General features: G+C 40.6%; 1 protein-coding gene across 1 annotated transcript; it reads right to left on the bottom strand.

Annotated features, from left to right (window-relative positions):
• Positions 1-214: 214 nt before the first annotated feature.
• Positions 215-17,311, bottom strand: LOC113569223 (coiled-coil domain-containing protein 57-like). Its single transcript, XM_035533564.1, has 20 exons — positions 17,239-17,311; positions 15,863-16,318; positions 15,353-15,461; positions 14,468-14,569; positions 14,211-14,368; positions 14,051-14,125; positions 13,630-13,830; positions 12,767-12,925; positions 11,599-11,761; positions 11,205-11,330; positions 5,924-6,107; positions 5,528-5,719; positions 5,157-5,257; positions 4,131-4,331; positions 3,963-4,019; positions 3,559-3,778; positions 3,055-3,191; positions 2,592-2,720; positions 2,248-2,434; positions 215-875 (listed from the first exon to the last, which is right to left on the bottom strand). The coding sequence occupies exons 1-20, from the start codon at positions 17,268-17,270 to the stop codon at positions 685-687; spliced, it is 3,180 nt and encodes a 1,059-aa protein (XP_035389457.1). The 5' UTR covers positions 17,271-17,311; the 3' UTR covers positions 215-684.
• Between the last annotated feature and the right edge of the window lie 1,293 nt (positions 17,312-18,604).

Genomic DNA, 18,604 nt, shown 5'->3' with positions numbered 1-18,604 from the left:
TGGAGGTGTGCAAAAATGGCCAATGAGAATGAATTCAAGGGCGTTGCTAGGATATAGGGTGAGGTGATGACAGAGGATAGGAGGAGTTTAATCCCAGACCAGAACAGTTTTGCAAGCAAGACTGTTGGGCTCGTTTAGAGGTAACTTCAGTTCAAAAGCGCAAGACACCTTGTTTTACATAGACATCGTAAAAAAATCAGAACAGCAATATATATGTAGTGAGAATAAAATATTCTATTGTATTCTGAGTTTTTTTTACTTTGACATACATGGATCATATATTTTAATTCTGTACGAAGGAATCTGTTATCCGTATTTCAAATGAATAGATGGCTATTTACCTCCCGCTCCCGCCTTACAAACTATTTACATTTACCTATTGGGCATCATCTAAACAGTGTTTGTGCTCTTAGGTGTAACATTTTCATAGAAAAGAAAACTACACATTCATAAGTATCCATAGACTTTCATCTCTAAACTAAAAGGTTATTAATAAATGAAATGTTTGCCAAATAGTTTCTTTTAACAGAATGCAATGCCAAAAGGCATTCAAAGCAGGTAAATAAGTAAAATCTTCTTCCACACTGTACTTTAGGATCAAGAGGAAAGCATGAATTCTTGAGTAGCAAATAGTTGTAAGTTCAATGGCACAACTTATTTTTTCTTTTTTTAAACTTTTTTTTATCAGTCTTTAATGTTGTAATTTCGAATCTTGACCACTTTGCCAGCAGGCCTTGTCTTTTTGCCTGGTTCAGATGTAATCCTGGTGGGTTTCTTTCTTTCCTGGACCAGTGCTTTCAAGCCCTGAACTTTGACTGGTGATGCACGATATGGGACACTTGTGCCTTGTAGTCTGTCTGATGCAGCAACCTCATCTGCATATAAAACTGATATTTTAGCAACCCAGGGGCAACATGACAAAGTCATATAAACATGCAGTTCTGTGGAGCTCTACATGCTATCAAACTAAAATTTGCCCTGCAAATTTTATTGCTTGATTCACAGAGCCTATGAACCAGTTATGAACCTTGTTAGAGTCATGCCAAGCCTTCATTTAGGGACTTTGCCTGGAGCTCTGGGTTCCCCATATATAACGTCCTCAAGCTCTGAATTTTGAGACCTGCTACTGATGTTGCCCCACATTGCCTCATATTTAAAGGCAGATACATTTAAAGAAACATTTCTTTCCAATTAGGATGAGGCCAGATTAAATAATTGAGAACCCACAGTAAGAAATAGCTCATAGTAAGAAATGGATCACTTAGGAATACCTGAAAACTTTTAGTTGTCAGAAGACAGTGTCGGCACTAAACTGGTAAGCTGGTTGCATAGTTGCAGATTTATTTGAGCTGGGACAGGGATAGCCGGTACCAGACACACTGATATCAGTCAACGCTCTGTGTCCAGACTACCCATCTCTTTGCCAAGATAGCACAAAGCGACACAGATGATGCAAATGCCTGAACAGGGTGTCGAGTCGTGAAACTGATATGACCGTGTGTTGAAATATAGGCAAACGTGAATACCACGTGAACACTCACTCTACAGGTCACAGAGATACTGAATCTCAAGCCATATTAAACCTTGGTCTCGGGCTCCTAGGTTGCATGTGTCTCTCCTGGATGACAGGGTATATTCCATATCAGTATCCAGTAGCATGACATTATTATTGTGGGAAAGGTGGTGACAGAGTTCTGATTGGTAAATGTTCGCTGGTCCATCCAGTGCAATGCCACAGATTGAGCAAACTCTGCCATTTGGCCTTGAATGATTGCTCATAATATCCTTTTTTAACATCAGTGATACATTTTGGATAATTGCCTAGACACAATTAATAATATGTCTTTTTAATGCTTATTTGTATGAATACTGAATTACGTTTATCTGAAATAATAGATTGGCCATCATATGAGTAATCATAACAAACTCTCAAATTTCAGATTCTGTTTAATTTTTATGCAGTCCCCTTTTCTATTTTCTGCTAATATTAATTATCTATCTATCTATCTATCTATCTATCTATCTATCTATCTATCTATCTATCTATCTATCTATATCTATATCTATATATCTATATATATCTATATATCTATATATATATATATATACATACATACATATATACACACACACACATTTTAAAAATGCAGCAATTAAGCTTTGGTCAGCAAAAAACTTACATATATATTCTTAGGAATTCTTATGAGCATTAATTAAAGTAAATTTATGCTTTTTTTGTGACTGCACCTCTGTTGTCGCCATTGCTGGAGGTGAGTACCGTGGGGCTCCAGCCGCGCTCCAGCATCTGCCAGACGTCCTGCAGTGACCCATCGGTGGCCACTAGTGACAGCAGGGAGTGAGGAGAGCTAGCTGTGTGCCCTGGAGCCTCACACTGGGGCAGCACGGGCGGAGTATTCTCTTTAAAGCCTGAATACTAGAAGAGAGAAGGGAAAGAAAGGGACAAAAATGTTCTGTCAGAGAAACCAGGCTTTGGAGGGAGATGCTTCGTGATGAAAGAATTGTGTGGTGGACTGTCCGGTTTATGTAACCATGTTCAACTGTGAGAAAATATGCACGCTTAATTGGGATACCTGGTCCCTCGTTGGCAGGTCCCAAGGGTTGGTAGTTCCATCTTTGTCCCCACTCTCACTCCCAGAGAAATGGGGACGCACTATAATAGTTTTTTTCTTACTCTGATCTCTCTGTGCATATTGTAGCTCCTGGGGGGAAGGGGTGGGAGGGGAAGTTGGGGTGTTGAAGGGTTAAAATAAAACAAACTCCTCAACCTAGGCCAATGTGTCCATAATTTACTGTATTTCGAAGTTTATTTACTGGATTTTATAATGACTCTAATAATCAAATAGGACGGTTCAATAAACTCTGTTCTGGCACTCTCTAGTGGCCTTACTGATAACAGCATTGCATCAGAAGTATGGCTAAACCAGTTAAGAAACCATGTTCTTTGACACAATAAGCTGATAAGGAAGCCGTGTTCTCTCTGCCAACTACAAGATTTGAGTTAAGCTCTAGCGCGCATCATTGTAGCTGGAGCACCTGAGTAGTAAGTTTATACTGAAGCTGTTCCAGCGCGGACAGGCGGCTCTGTGACTGGGCCTCACCCGCAGCTCTGGAGGACTGTTTCTCCAAGAGGCTGACGCAAGGCCTGGGACCTGCTTCACAATGACGCGCATCTGACAAGAGACCTAAAGACGAATTCAGAATAACAGAGAAGCAAGGTGGGCTACAAGGTACTGCAAAACTCAAAGCATTAGTAAAAAAATTTAAATAAATCACATCACAAAGCTGTATAAGAAATGTGATTCTATGTCACTCTTTTGAGTAATACAATGTGGGTTAAGATTAGAGTTATACAGACATTTCTTTAAAAAGTGGAAACCGGAGGGTTTTCAGGTAAGACACAGTGTTTGGTTTTCTTGTGAAGCATATATGGTCTTTTTCACTCTGTACTAATCTAAAAATGAAGTAAAATGAAACAAAGACGCATTAATTTTTTTCAGTGTTGGGGGGGAAGAGAGAGAGATAAAGCGAAACACTCACCATCCAGGCCTATCTCTGCCAACTGAGCCCGCAGCCTGTTACCCATCTCAATGAGCTGTCGTTTGTCCTGGCTGAGGCGAGAGATCCAGCGAGCTGCCTGTCTGAGTTTGGACCGGAGCAGGCTGGTATCGCCAACAGCGCCCTCTATGCCAGAGGCCCGGAACAGAAGCTGCTGCCTCAGACTGAGATTCTCCTCCTGAAGCTGCTTTAGCATGTCACTCTAGAAAATGCAACATGACTGAACATAGTTAGCAAAGATAAAACAACTTGGCTGGTATTACAATTTACTGAGTTGACTGACACTGGTAATCAATGGATCAGTTTCTATTATATTAACATTATTTATAACAAACTTTTAGTTTTTAGTTCCAACCACTCCCCAAGGGTTCCAATTGAACTGTTACCTGCTCAAGGACGATAGGCTCTCTCCTGCTTGCAATGTCCAGTTTCAGTGCAGACACCTGCACAAAGGTACTATGTTTAAATAATCCATGCTCACCTTAGAAAATCTGAGAATTCTAAGATTGTATATTAATAATACTGACATGATTAATGTTATATATTATAGTCACCTGGTTGCCAAGGGCAACTGTTTCCAGATTATGGAGAAGGCTCCATTTCTGGTACTCTTCTGTCTCTCTCCTCACCTCCTCCAATTGCATCTCTGTTTCAGCCAATTTTTGCTTCAGTCTTGCCTCTTCAGCTGCTGCTCCTCTCTTTTGATTGGCTAGTTCCAAGTGCAGGGTCTCCTTTTCCATTTGATTTGAGTGACACTGGGAGAAGACATAAGACAGCAATCACTTTTGATTCAAAATTTGGTGTTTCCTCCCCCACACAGGATACCAGTAGTTTCTTCCTCCAGCCAATGTGAATGTGGTCAGTTGTACTCTCAGAATCTGTCTTGGAATCTATAGAAATCAAACCTGGGCTGAAAAGTAACCCAGACTAATGTTACTTCATCTGTATCCATTCTAGGAGTTCTAATAAGCAGACAGAAAATAAAGCAGTGAAACACATTTCATCACAGCATATCCATTCCATTTTTAAAGCTCACAAAGTGCAGAATAACACAATAGTAACAACTACACGGTGAGAGCAAGCAATAAACCCTAGGAGGTGGAAATATTAGAGTGTTCAGTTTAAGAGTGCTGAGTATGAGTCTGCTGAAAATAACACTGATGGTCTGAAGCTGATATTAGGCACCAGTATCATTAGTTTCTTCAAGGTTCAGTTTTCATTTTATCTGCTTTCATTCAGTTCACAACACATGGAGGGACGCAAAGATTCTGTGAGTGGGGACAATTTTCTTTACAGTCCTGAAAGCCCAAGTCATGTGATTATTAACAGTCCCATGCTCGTCACTGATGATAAAGTGAACTTTCTACACTGCCTTTTTTGGTATAACATTACCAAGTTGTAACATGATGTGGGGCTAAGTGGGATAGGCACTTGTTACTTAGCATCTTCCTAGGTCACACGAACATTTTGAGAGGTGTGCTTTTGGACCAAATTCTAAAGAATGTTAATTAAATTGGAAGATAGGAAGGGATATATCTTGCAGTCATATTCAAATTAATTTCTCATCCTGGTTATAGTACCCGCTGTGTCAGCTGAGCCACCGTGGATTCCAGATGGGCCAGCCTAACTTCCTGTTTCTTCAGAGCAGCAGCAGAGGCTACTTTCTCAGTTCGCAGTCCACCTGACAAAAAAGATCAGTGCGTGTGTTAGTGCAGACTCGCAGCTATATCCAGTTTGGCTCTCAGAGCCATGTGACCATTGATCACTAACTCACTAACTGTTATGGAAGAGAATATTTAAAAGTCATAATGAATTATAACATGATAGGCTGTGATGTGATGCCATGTAACATTTCAGTCATATTTACTGAAATAGTCACAGTATTTAAATTACATATATATTCAGTGGGTGAACAACAATACCTGCCTATGCTGTGACTTAGGGAAATTACCTATGGTCTCATTAAGTGATCTGATGTGGTTTTGAAGGTAGGCGTTGTCAGGGGAAACAGGGAGTACAGACGCAACAGTGGCCCTTGGAATAGTTGTTTTACAGGCCTCTTCTAATTGCTGTTCAAGGTGTCTGCATTTAGCCTTCAAGTTTTTTAGTTCTTCCTCCAGAGCCTGGTTATATTCTGCAGTTCCTGAAATAAAGCATTAATCCATATAAAATAATAAAAGAAATCTTTCTACAACCTTGCCATTTTCAAAGAATTTCAGCGGTGAAAAGTTTTGTATCTGTGCAGTATCTGTTAATAAGTATCATTAACTTTAGGAATTATTACTGTTAAACATAAATCTTGCCATAGAATAGCTAGCCCTAATTTGAGAGGTGTGAGGGCAAGTACCAGCGCTGCAGGCTGCTGACTCAATGTGCTGAGTCATGCTGGGGCTCTGAGCTGGGGGAACGTGTCTACTGAGACTCTCCATTTGTCTCCTCATCTCAGCCACCACTTCCCTTAGGCTGCTGTTCTCCTGCTGGAGGCGCTGGATCTCCTCTGAGGGGAAACTGTGACTTGCTACGCCACCTGCCTGAGGGTGGAAAAAACTGCATCAGAGTCCTACAGTGAGATTGTTAAAAACTGCACACAGGGCTCCCAAGTGGCTCAACTGGCTAAGAGCCCAAGGTGCCGCAGTCATCTGAAAGTTGTCTGTGCCACAACTGACCATCTTCTCACTGACCATCTTCTCACATCGCAAGTATAGTTTAGTTCCTTGCAAAGTGAGACAGCACTTGGTTAGTTGTTCTATAGAGAACTAAGCAACCTCACAGTCTGATAATTGCCATGTGCTGGAGATACCTGCATAGTGATTCAAAACTGGCAAAAATCATTCAGTAAAAAAGGTTTAGTAGAAACGCTTAGTTTCCATTTGCTAGCTAGATGTTTGTGTGATGGACCACTCTAAATCCAGCAGTGGATTTAAAATCCATCAAACAAACAAACATCCTGATAGACTAATATAAACTTAACTCCCACTAATGTTCTACTACCATGTCAGTCAGTAAGCAAAAATTCAAGGTGGGTGTTCCTAATAAAACGGTCAGTGTGGCTTTAACCAGTCTGAGCATGCTGATTGATTAGCTGCCACTAGATGGAGAAACACCAATGTTATTTTGAGTATTATGGGCTTCTTGACATACTATTGCAGTTACACATTATAATCTTCTGACCAGTAATGCTTTCCAACTGTCTTCCAGTTTGTAATTATTCTTATTCACTGTAACATGGAAATGTCCCAGAACATAATAACAATATAAAGGAATAACAAAAACAAACAAACAAACCAAAAAACACAGGAAATTAACACTAATACCACGTTTCAACATATCACTCAGTTATTTGGAGTGCCCTCATCTTAGACTTTTACAAATGTTGCCAGTTGCCTGCCTATGTTCTATTTGTCTGACATCTAAGCAACAAAGCAAGCGATATTAAAGTCTTTAGATAAAGTTCATTTTGAACTTTATGTATGTTTTCAAGTGACCTTGACTGCGTGGTTTTGTTGTTCAATGGCTGGTGTTCCGATTTTTTCCCACACATATTGTTTTGGATTGACCACAAAACCGTATCCCACTTTTAGCTGGGTCACTCTGATACTTTCTGAGAAACTTCACACATGCTTTGATGTTTTTTTTTTTCTTTTTCTTTTCAGTAATGGCTTCTTAATAGCCATTCTCCCATAAATACCAGCTGTATGCAGACCTCTTGATATCATTGACTGGTGTACCTTCACTCCAGTCTCAGCCAGTGAACACTGTGACTACTTCAGACAGATGGTTTGACCCTCTTTGGTTTCACACACAAGTCCCTTTGTTGCTCTGAGTTTTGAGGAACAGCCTTGCTTGGGTAGTGTCTGTGTGTTATGAAAGCATTGCAAAAAATATTTCTACAGCATAGCAAACAAGCAGAAAATGATTAAGGAAATCTACAGAGAAGAAGACACCAGACTAATTTTACTGCAGCCCACAAATCACATCATTTTAGTTTGAGATATGACATGCCTATTATCTCACATGCTGTAATATCCAGGAACTTCCAAACTCAAAACTATCTATGAACAATAACAAATACAACCACTAGAAAATGCTAACACGAGGAACAATTACATTTTCAAGAATGAAAAGAAAGGTTATTAGACAAGCACTGTAATAATCTTACAAAAGGACACTGGTAATGAAAAGTGCTTTATTTGAGCCATTTGCGCCCCCAACCCCCACTACTTTTCAGATTTAATGGGGTGTGTCCTTGTCTATTATGGGAATAGCATGCACCTCACACACCTCTATTTTCAAAGCCCCACTTGTTGCCGTTTTTGACCTCTACCCAGTCAGTTCAATAAATCAGCACAACCTCAATGCGACCTTTCAGTGTTTCTTTCCCAGTGTCTTTTTTCAGACTGTTTCACTATCCAGTGTGAGTGTGTAACCTTACTCAGAGCACTACAGTGGAGTACGAAGCATGATTCAGGAAACCCAGATCACATTCAGATGCATGTTTGGATTGATACATTTGGTAAAGGCTACTGTTGCACAGGTGCAGCTTGTCAATTTAGGCTGCTCTAAAATAATGGTTGGTTGTATCATTGGATACAACCTTTCCTCAAGCATATTCACAAAAGTCACTGTGAACTTTCAAAGCCACATTCTCTTGGTGTCAAAGCATCTCTTGCTGACATGCTATTTAAAGACTCTTAAAATGTTGCATAATAAACAACCTATAGAGCAGCTGGCAGTGGAGATATGATATCAGTCAGAGCTCTGTCTGACCTTTGCTAAATGTGTCTGGCATCACTCAGAATAGTTCTAGTAACAGGCATTCCTGTGGTCAAGGATGTGTTATTTTTAGCAGCAGTAAGTAAAATTTTACTGACTGTACAGAAATCTATTGACATCTTTTTTATGTAAATGGGTATACTGGCATATTTGATGGCATGATTTCTAACTTGTTGAAATTGCTCTGATCATCATTTCATTCTCTGATAACGTTCAAATTAGATTCAACCTTTTGTTTGGAGTACACTGAGGGTAAACCACATTTGAAATGTTGAGCAAGGCAGTCAGTGACTTACAGAAAATTACAAATATACAGGAAAAGGTAGTTCACAACAAGACATTCTTACATACTGTACTCAAACATGTTTTAAACTGCTTATAAGGCAAATCCACACAGTAAAGGTATTACAAGATTTACAAACTATATTGTATATTGCCTTCTTTTGTAAACCATATACAAATGAATGCTGTGTGCTGCAAATTAAACTAGATTTTTTAGATGTCTTTGTGTTTGTTTGGTGGTGGTGGTGGTGTTGGCGTTGGACTTATTCTTTTTCTTTTCTGTGTTCTTTTATTATTAAGATAAAATGTCTTGCTTTGTAGGAGTGCCTGTCCATCTGGCAATTAGCTGTGAAGACAACTCAAATGATTGTCACTAGTTGGTCAGAAGGCTTAAATACACCTTTCATGTTTGAGATACTACAACCCGGATGAAGCCAATGGCTGCTACGTGTGGATAGATTTCTCTGATATGGCCCAGTCACACACACACACACACACACACACACACACACACACACACTAAATCTTTTTTTACTATCCTAAAAAAGAATTTCCATAAAAATAAAGGAAATGTGTACAGCATGGAAGAGTGCCTTGGTTTGAATTTCTAGTATTTAACTTAATATAGTTTCTCTTTAACAGAAACAAGAAGAAGAGAATAAAATTATATTAAAATAAATAAAAAATCTAATTAAACTAAAGCTAAAATCATCTACAAATAAATATAATAAAATCCAGTGCAACTAAAATCTCAGCTAAATAAGCAAATAATTAATTACTAAATTAATAAGTCAAATAAACAAAAAAGTAAACTAAAATCTGGTAGAATCCAAGTACATACTGGGGGGAGATAAAAAATGTAATGTGCAATGATCAAGTGAGACGAGCTAACAGGGCTTCAGAGCTCCTAGTTACACATTCCAGCTCACTGGGCACTATAAGATCTGATTTTACCGAATCAGTACAGACTCTCAGCGACTGGAAGGTTAGCCAGTCTCTAGACTTATTTTGAGCATTTGTTTACATATAGAAACCATGTAAAGTCAGACTGCTGAGAGCCTTGAAAATAAACAGAGGTCTGGGTGCTGCCTGGAGCTCTACCAGAGAAGATCACCCAATCTTATCATAAAGTATGCAAAGATAAGTGTCGTTACAGTGACCAGTGATGAATCTCAGAGCAGAGTAAAACACAGTCTAATGCTGAGTTCACACGACACGATTGTATGTTTTCTATCAGGATAGCATGCTAAATATCTGGACCTGTCGGCGAGTCCAAAACCTGTACAACCAATGACAACGCAAGATATGGAGGGAGGGGGAGGAGTTGTACAACATCAGAATCCTTGCATATATAACTTGTAGCCAAGTTATATCAAAATATCAATGAAAGGGGGACAGACGGAGGAGCTAGTATGTATGTATCTATCTATATAGATTCTACACTAAAAATGTAGTATTTATATTACTTATAATACTATAAGTAATATAGTAGTTATATTACTTTACTTTAATCCAACATGTGCAGGGTATCATGTCACTCTCTGTGTCATTTGTGTTTTTGTAATAAAAAATAGTTTTGTCCTCATAGGAGGACATACAGACTCGATGGACGGTGAAACATCTTGTAGTGTGTTATCTCCTCTCGCCGATAAGTCGTGTATTGTGGAAGCAGCCACGACTTCAAGATTCCCGATTACAAGATAGCAAGTTGTGTAGTGTTACTAGTACAGCGATCCTAAGGGGTACAGCGATCTTAAGTACAGTACAGTACAGTACAGCGATCTTAAGTACAAGATCTTAAGCAACCTTAAACAGTGAATTAAGGATGTGGTGACAAAACTATCACCCCCGAAAGAAGAGAGGGTGTTGTAACGGGGGGTGTCACTTCAGGCAGCTGAAATGGGTGCTCTGGCTGCTATGCCAGGCTCTCGGGTCTGGTGGTCAGGACATATTTATCGCATGCAGGACCTGGGTTTGAGACCTGGGTGGGGTTTCTGCCCTCTGCCTTCGCCACAATAGGTGTCAGAAGTGACATGGCGCTACAGAGGCCATCGGGAACGCGCTCACGTTTAAGGAACACACCGGCGCTGTTAGGGGGATGGTATAAAGTCCCAGTGTGTGAACCCCAGTGAGGGATATGGGCGTGACCCTGGATGATGAAGGGTTGGAGCACGAAGCACCCACAGAAGGGGTGAAGCACAGGTGTGCCCTCCCCGAGGGCGAAGGCAGTGTTTGCTACTCCCTGAAGGAGAGAGGGTGATGTCACGGGGATCATCACTTCAGGCAGGTGAAATAGGTGCTCTAGATGGGTTCAGGACCAAGCCCCTAGTTTTTGTCTTCATTTACTAACAAGCGTACAGACATAATATTTAAATGCAAAGTTATGCCAAAATACCTACATGTACTCTTTAAAAAAAAACATTTTTCCAAAGCAATAAAAATATATATAATTTAAAAAGAATATATGCCTATAAAGTTTAGTGATCTCATTTGACAAGAATGGTGGTTTGTAAGAATTGGTCAAAAATTAGTAGAGGTGTGTATGCTTTCGTGGTGTCTTTTCATGGTCTAACCTGAGAAGTGGTGCTCGGGGCACACCGAGCCCCAGACAGAGCCTGGGCTCTCTCTATGGTCACACTCTTCAACAGAGCGCCAGTCTCCTGCAGTTCCTGCTCCTTCTCTCTCAGTTCAGCACGCACCTGAGAACACACATCCAGCTCTCATACACATTTATCTACCCAGATCATTAGAATTCATATGGAATAATTCTATTGTAATAAACCAATAATTCCAAAATATTTCCATTCATATGAAAAGTATGAAAGCAGTCATGGATCGATTACTTTACATAAACCTTTATATGATCTAACCAATTAATCTGGCTGCAGTAATCCTCATCTTGGCACCCCACTGACTTGCAAGCCTGCATGTTTATCTTAGCCTCCACTGGAGTGTGTGTTTGCTCACCTGGTCTCTGGCCTGGGTCAGACCCTGGATGAGCTCCTCGCTCTTGAGGTAGTGTTCAGCACGTGCTTCTTCACAGCGCCGCTCCCAGTCCAGCTCCAGCTGCACGCATTTCTGTTCCAGAGCCTGCTCCCTCTGAACGCCAGCGGTCAACTGCTGCTTGTACCTGACCCACGCATAGCAGAAATGTCATAAAAAATGCTCAAAAAGCAACCTAATTGGCTCGTCATTCCTAGCTGTGAAGAGGTTGAGCATGGTCCTAATATTCCAACAAGTATGATTGATTAACAGCCTGCTACACTATTCAAATGGAGCTCAATATAATGTTGCAAAAAGAGAGAACTGGGCAGTACAACTGCACATTGTAAAACAATACCACTGCACATGTTCCAATGAGGAAACTGATGCAAGTAATTCTGAAGTCTAGACACTAGATAATAGGTGTTGACGGATTGGTAGCTTTTAATTTTATCCTGATGTGAAACATAAAATCTACCAGTCCGTCTCCACCTATTATCTAGTGCCTGTACCAGGCTGAGACACTAAGAGCTAGCTCATTGGACAGTGAAATATTACACAGACTTCACTGCAAAATAACTGAGCCTGGCACTGACTACCTTTGGGATTCCTGTTAGTCTAGCCTGATCTAATGTGGTTTAATATGTTTGGAATTAGGATTCAACAAGAGGGATACTTGTTGTCATTAGAATTGCCTGCTTTGTGTGAGACCATAAATGTGCAAATGTCTAAATTCAAATTTAGATCTGTATAAAATCTGTTACACCATTATAAAATCTACATTATATTGATCCACATATACTAACCTTATAATTGGTGTTTCAGTTTGACTGCACAGCTATGCATGCACTCCTGGAAGAACATTTCCAAAGATATACTGCACATTTGGCTAACACTTCAGCTTCCAAGATAGACTTTACTCACTAGCTGAGTTGCTCAGATTCAAAGAGGGTGAGAGCTGGAACAGTGTGTGAGAACAGAGCTTATGTAGGCTTTACACATCATAAAGACCACCCACTTTAAGAAATGTACGCTCCCTGGATCTTTAAACAAATTTAAGTATGACATCAATATGAGCTTTTCAGCAGGTTTTAATTCAACATAAAATGTGTGACTGATTAATGAATCTGGGTCCCTCTGGACAACCTCTCACCTCTCCAAATCCTCTTTACACTTCTGTAGGTCTGCTCTCACTTTGGCCTCTTTCTCCCCTGCAGAGAGCAGCGCTGTGTCCTTGGCAACCGTCTCTTTGGAGACCTGTGTGATGTAAGCATCCCAGGCAGCCTGCATCTTTTTCAGCTCTGCAGACAGCCTTTAAATCACCAAAAGATTTTTAAATTATTATAATGAGGTAGATTAAACATTTCCTCTCATGCTATTGTAATCACAATTCATGTTGAAAGCTTAATTTTAGTTTTCCCCTCATTTCCACAGGCTGTAAACATCTAATTAGATGAGTGACAATGCAGGACATTAATAATACTGACTGGGCCAAAGGTGCATCTCAAAAACATTTAACAAACAATCAAAAACAGTTTGTTTCTTACGGGCTTGAATTACAAGTCAAGCCATGCTCAGAGACACCCACCCTCTCCCTGCCAATCTATCTTGAGTCACAGAAAACAACAAGTGCTTATTAGCGATGCAGTACATCCCACACAAGCAGCAAATCCCTCATCAATGGCCAATTTGAAGCTCTTTACCAGCCTTTTGAAAACAAAAGCGGACAAATAAGTCAAAAGCACATCGTAGCTCTTAAGACAGCACGTGAAATACAGTACAGAGCCACGCCAATGAGAGGTATTGGAGAATAAGAAATGAATTCTATTTCTAATTTCTCTTTCTTTTCTCTAGACAAGCTGTAAATCTAACTACTTTGGAACAGCAATGGGTTTGGATTCATCACTCATCATTATTGGGACAGAGGGATATTTGTTTGGCTGTAAACATTATTTCACATGAGCAGACGTATTAAATGGACGTGCGTTTGTTGGTGAGGATGTAGCAGGAATTTACTCCTGTATCTTCTGCTCTCTGTTTTGGAGCTTGTCCGCGTGGCTCTCCTCTCTCCTCTGCTGCTGCAGGAGCAAGCTGTCCAGCTGGCTCTGGACTTCTGCAGTCCTCCTCCTCTCCTCACGTATGTCAGAGGCATGGGCCTCCCGCATGGCCTTCAGAGTGGCCTCTCTCTCCCGAGCCCTGCGCTCCAACTCTGCATGCCTGCAAACCACACCACAACACTGCTCACCACCTCTCTGCAGCCAAACATGCTTGCCCTCAAGTGCACTAGCTATTTATATTTATAGCTCTATATGTACTTCATGACCACAGAGTGAGTGAATGTGGCCTTTTGTTTTGTTCTTTTTTTTCACATGTATTATTTTTCTTTAAAATACTTAAAAATAAAAAACATGAACCTTTTGCAGATTAATAGCCTTACTTCCTGTTGTTCCCATCTTCTTCTTTTTTATGCTTGGCTTCCATTTGATTCAGTTTCTCCTCAAGCTCGTTTATCCTACAAGACCATGCGTGTCAGTGGGTGAGAACCCCCTTGAAGCAAGCGTAGGGCAGCGTGCACATGTGCTAGATGCTGTGCATACCTGGAGTCTTTGAGCGCAGTGGTGTTGCTGAGCTCCCACTCTCTGTGCAGGATATCTTTCTGAGCTTGCTGATAGAGCTGCTCAGACACCTGCAAGGCCTTGCTAGCCTGGCTGTGTGCTTTGGCATGAACCTCCAGCTCTTTGTTCAGGAGCCTCGCCTGTTCATTCGCCAATCACTTACAATGATTTGGTCTTTTAAGCACAATAATAAATAAATACATAAATAAGAAATCGGATAAAGGTTTTGTTACATGTACCTGGAGCTCGTGAGACAGCACAAAGTTACGCATCTCATCTAGTCTCAGATTGAACTCATGCTCCCGCTTTCTCATCTCACTGTCGAATTCTGCCATCAGTTCCTATCAGAAATGATATTATTCAACAAGTCATGCCCTTTTTCAAATCACTGCAGCTTCACCCAGAGCTATACACTGGAAACCAGTTTGTACATGCACTGTCATCTCTTTCTTTACAAATGGAAAAAAGCTGCTCACACACATGCTCACTGCCAATCAGATTATGTCAAATGAGTGTGGATTCCATATTAAACACACTGAGCTGAGTCATATCTGTTAATATTACATTTCCCTGAACATCCACTCTGTCATACAGTCAACCAATCTACTTGTACATATATTTCCAAGAAGGTTTTAAAAATATCAAGTTATGGCCTAAGTGATTCATGCGGAAATGATTAAACATGAAAACTAAATAAATCAACACTATGTGAAGTGATGCTAAACATGTGAAGCTCTGCCAACATTTTACCAATTTTTTGAGCTTGTGCAGTAAGGCAACAATTCCGTAATTAAAATCACTTTGATATTATGATGTGGCCAATATATAGAGCAGGTAGGGAGAATTCAAAGTTCTGAATAAGAAGGCGTACTTTGAGGAAATTAAAAAAAAAAAAATTAGACTATAAAGTCTATTCTACCAAAAAGTACTCATTCTTTTTCTGGACTAGGGTTAGGGTTAGCTACAGTAGCCACAATATGACCAGCATGGTCAAGGGTTCAGTAGGCAGCAGTTACCAAGAGAAAATGTCAAACGCAAGGCAAAGTACAGTGAAACAAAGAACAATACAATTGCTATTCTTGATTTGACCAACACAGGGCTATCACATTTGGCTGAACATGGACCTGTTTCTGCAGTGCCAGTTCCCCATCAGACTCTTGGATTCGCCGTTGCAGATCTCGTTTCAGTGTCTCATTCTCCTCCCTGAGGCCCTGAATCTCATTCTCCTTCACACTGCATAACAAGAGCAAATACTATTGAATTGGGTGTGCATATCTACACGCGACAAAACCATCATGTGACAGATAATACAACTGACCATTTTAATCATAGGTAAAGAGGACTGTATAATTCAAGATGTAGATATGGCATATACAATACTTAGTGTATGCAAGTATGCAAGTACACGAATGCAAGAAAACTGTCAATGAAAATGTCTGAGATTCTTTAACATTTCCTTATTCATCACAACACTCTTTCATGTCAAGCACCATACAAAGCTATGAATGCTTACTTCTGATCCACTTAGTTTTATTAAAAGTTATCAATTAATAATTAGCGATTCATGTAATGTACGGTTATCAGATAATTGTTATCAAAGTTCAGTAGCCTTAAGACACCAAACCATTCCTCACCTCTGCACTCTTTCCAGCTGCAGCCGGTGTTCTACCCCTCTGCTCTGATGCTGAGTCTGCAGATCTTCATTCTTTCTCCTCTCCTCTGCCAGGGCATCGTGCAGTTTAGCCACCTGTATCCTTAGCTCACTCAGCTCCTCCTGCTGGGCGCTGTTGTCAGTCTGGATACGGGCAGCCATAGCATCGTAACACTCCAGCTCTCTGTCCCGCTCCTCCAGCACACGCAGGTTGTGCTGGAAGTCATCCCGCAAGCAGAAGTAGCGCTCCCTCTCAGTGGACAGCTGGCCTGTGGCTGTGGCCAGCGCGGTCTCCAGCCGCTGAACGTGCAGTGCCTGAAGTTCCTTCCACTCCTTCTCTTTACAGGCCATCTGGGCCTCAAGGTCCCTGCAGTCCTGCATGGTTATGAGTGAATGGCTGAATGCCAGGGCATGGCTAATACTGCAGGGACAGGAAAATCTGAAAAGACAGTAAGTTATTAAGTGAGAAACTTGCCAAAAGATTATAGGGTTAAATAATAATCTTTATTCACATATGGCATTAACACCCTATAGTTGTTCAAATATAAGGAACAAATCCAGTGAACCATGGTCAGTGGGTAGTGGTGCCTCTGTGCTTAGCCCTGAGATCAACACCTATCATTCATTATCTGAGGTCTTGGGCTTCCAGCTCAAAGATCGTGTACTATGGCGAGTGCGGCTGGAACATTCACAGCATATATGGTAAACTAGCTAGCTAGCATACCTGAAAAAACAACATAGCTATCTAGCTAACATTGGTTCACAGATAACAACCTATTCGGCAAGAAAACCTGCATAAAAAGCAGAACAGCGTATAAACAGCATTTATATATTCTCTTATTTTCCTCGCGAAGACTACATACAAGCATATCAGGCACCAGCTGTCTAACGCTAGTGTCCTTGTTTCCAAGGCTGCTAGCGTTGGGAAGCACGTATTATTATTTGAATACAAGAGAGTTAGTTAGCACATGCATTTTACATTGTGTAAAAGAATTATAATGCGCAGTAAAAGGAGACGTGCTGAGCAGGATATCGTACCATTCATTATAGCTAGCTAGCTAGCTAACCACATATCTGTGAATACGCCACGAATTTTGTTTCTATGGAAACCTCAGCCCGGTGGAGTTACGTCGAAGGGTCCGGGTAAAACGTTTTGTTAAGAGGGGTTCCCGTAACTTCAACGGGGTGTGTGAGTATAACAGTAGTAGTAGCTACTTTATTAGATTGTGTTATTTAGCCTACTTATAGAAATCATTGTATAGTTTTCAAAATGCACATTCTTCGACAAGACAAGTGCTGTGCGTTGCTTCTAACTTTAAAAAATGGTGGTGATATTAATGAAACTGCCCTCATACTTACCTGAACAAAACTGTGAAATGATCTGAAGGCATCTCTTTAGGATACAGCGTATTCTCATTAGGATACGGTAGTATTCTACATTTTCCTCCAATGTATGACATCCTGTCTCATACTGCATTAAATGCTATGAGGGATGTGCTTCCTGAGGCTGCGTGCTAATAGTGCTACACAGCAAGCACAAAGGCCAGTGTGTAAGAGAATACTGAGAACTGGTCTGCACCTGCCCGGAGTCACGTAGGCCTATCTTTTGAATGTGTACAGCAGTCTTTAACAGCTTTTAAATAATGCATTACATACTTGTCCAGCTAACACATGGGCACTGGCACATTATCATCAACCTAACAAAGTATTCTAAACGCAATAATCACTAGTATATCAGGCCAGCCACATTAAAAGTAAAATGATCAATCTTATCTGATGTGATTACTGAGTATTTGATCTGTGTTTTAATCGCAAGGGAATAGTACCAGAGGACTAGTACCAGAGTCTGAGGCACTGTGCCCAGTACATTAGAGAGCAAAGTTTAGGCAAGGTACAGATTATCTTAACAAACTATCTGTACAAGATAGTAAATCCTCTTAAATCCTTGTAGAGCGTGGTATTTGTAGAAGAGCATCGGGGTGTGCCTATGAGAGAGAGAGAGAGAGAGAGAGAGAGAGAGAGAGAGAGAGAGAGAGAGAGAGAGAGAGAGAGAGAGAGAGAGAGAGAGAGAGAGAGAGAGAGAGAGAGAGAGAGAGAGAGAGCGCACATCCACATCCTGCACGTCCACCTCCCCTAGATTTAGTTGAAAAGAGACACTCCACAGACTCACCGGAATCCCACTGACGTATCATTACAGAGAGGGGGACGAAGGACGAGTAATGGTTGTGATACTAAAACGGCATCAGAGAAAGACTTTAACAGAGCAAGCATCAATAAGGTATGTAAGATAACTGCCAATATTTCAAGATCCGTGTGTATAAGCTGTAAAGTACAGTTCTGGCATAAAATCTTGCGTCCACGCTGAATACGATAAGCATTTGACATCACATTTAGGCTGGTAAGCAGTAACAGGTCCTTCGAATGAGATGTCCAAGGAGTCGCGACCTTATATATTAGCACTACGAAACGTTTCTACTACAAATCTATCTGTGCCGTGTCTTTATAAAACCTCTGATGTATAAAGTCTCTGATTAGGAATATAGCTGGTTACCACAGTCTCTTTTGAATTTTGAAAGGTCACACGTAGGACTGTGTTTATATAGCGAAATGCTATATGGAGATAATCGATACACCGACGATATTAATGGCAACAGTAATTAAGCGGATGACATGTTCAAAGATAAAGCTACTTACTGCTGAGGCAGTACTATTCAGCCGATAATAA

Source organism: Electrophorus electricus, chromosome 14 (genome assembly GCF_013358815.1).
Source record: "Electrophorus electricus isolate fEleEle1 chromosome 14, fEleEle1.pri, whole genome shotgun sequence".
In the NCBI taxonomy this organism is placed as follows: domain Eukaryota; kingdom Metazoa; phylum Chordata; class Actinopteri; order Gymnotiformes; family Gymnotidae; genus Electrophorus; species Electrophorus electricus.
This window is presented reverse-complemented; position numbering and strand designations above follow the sequence as displayed.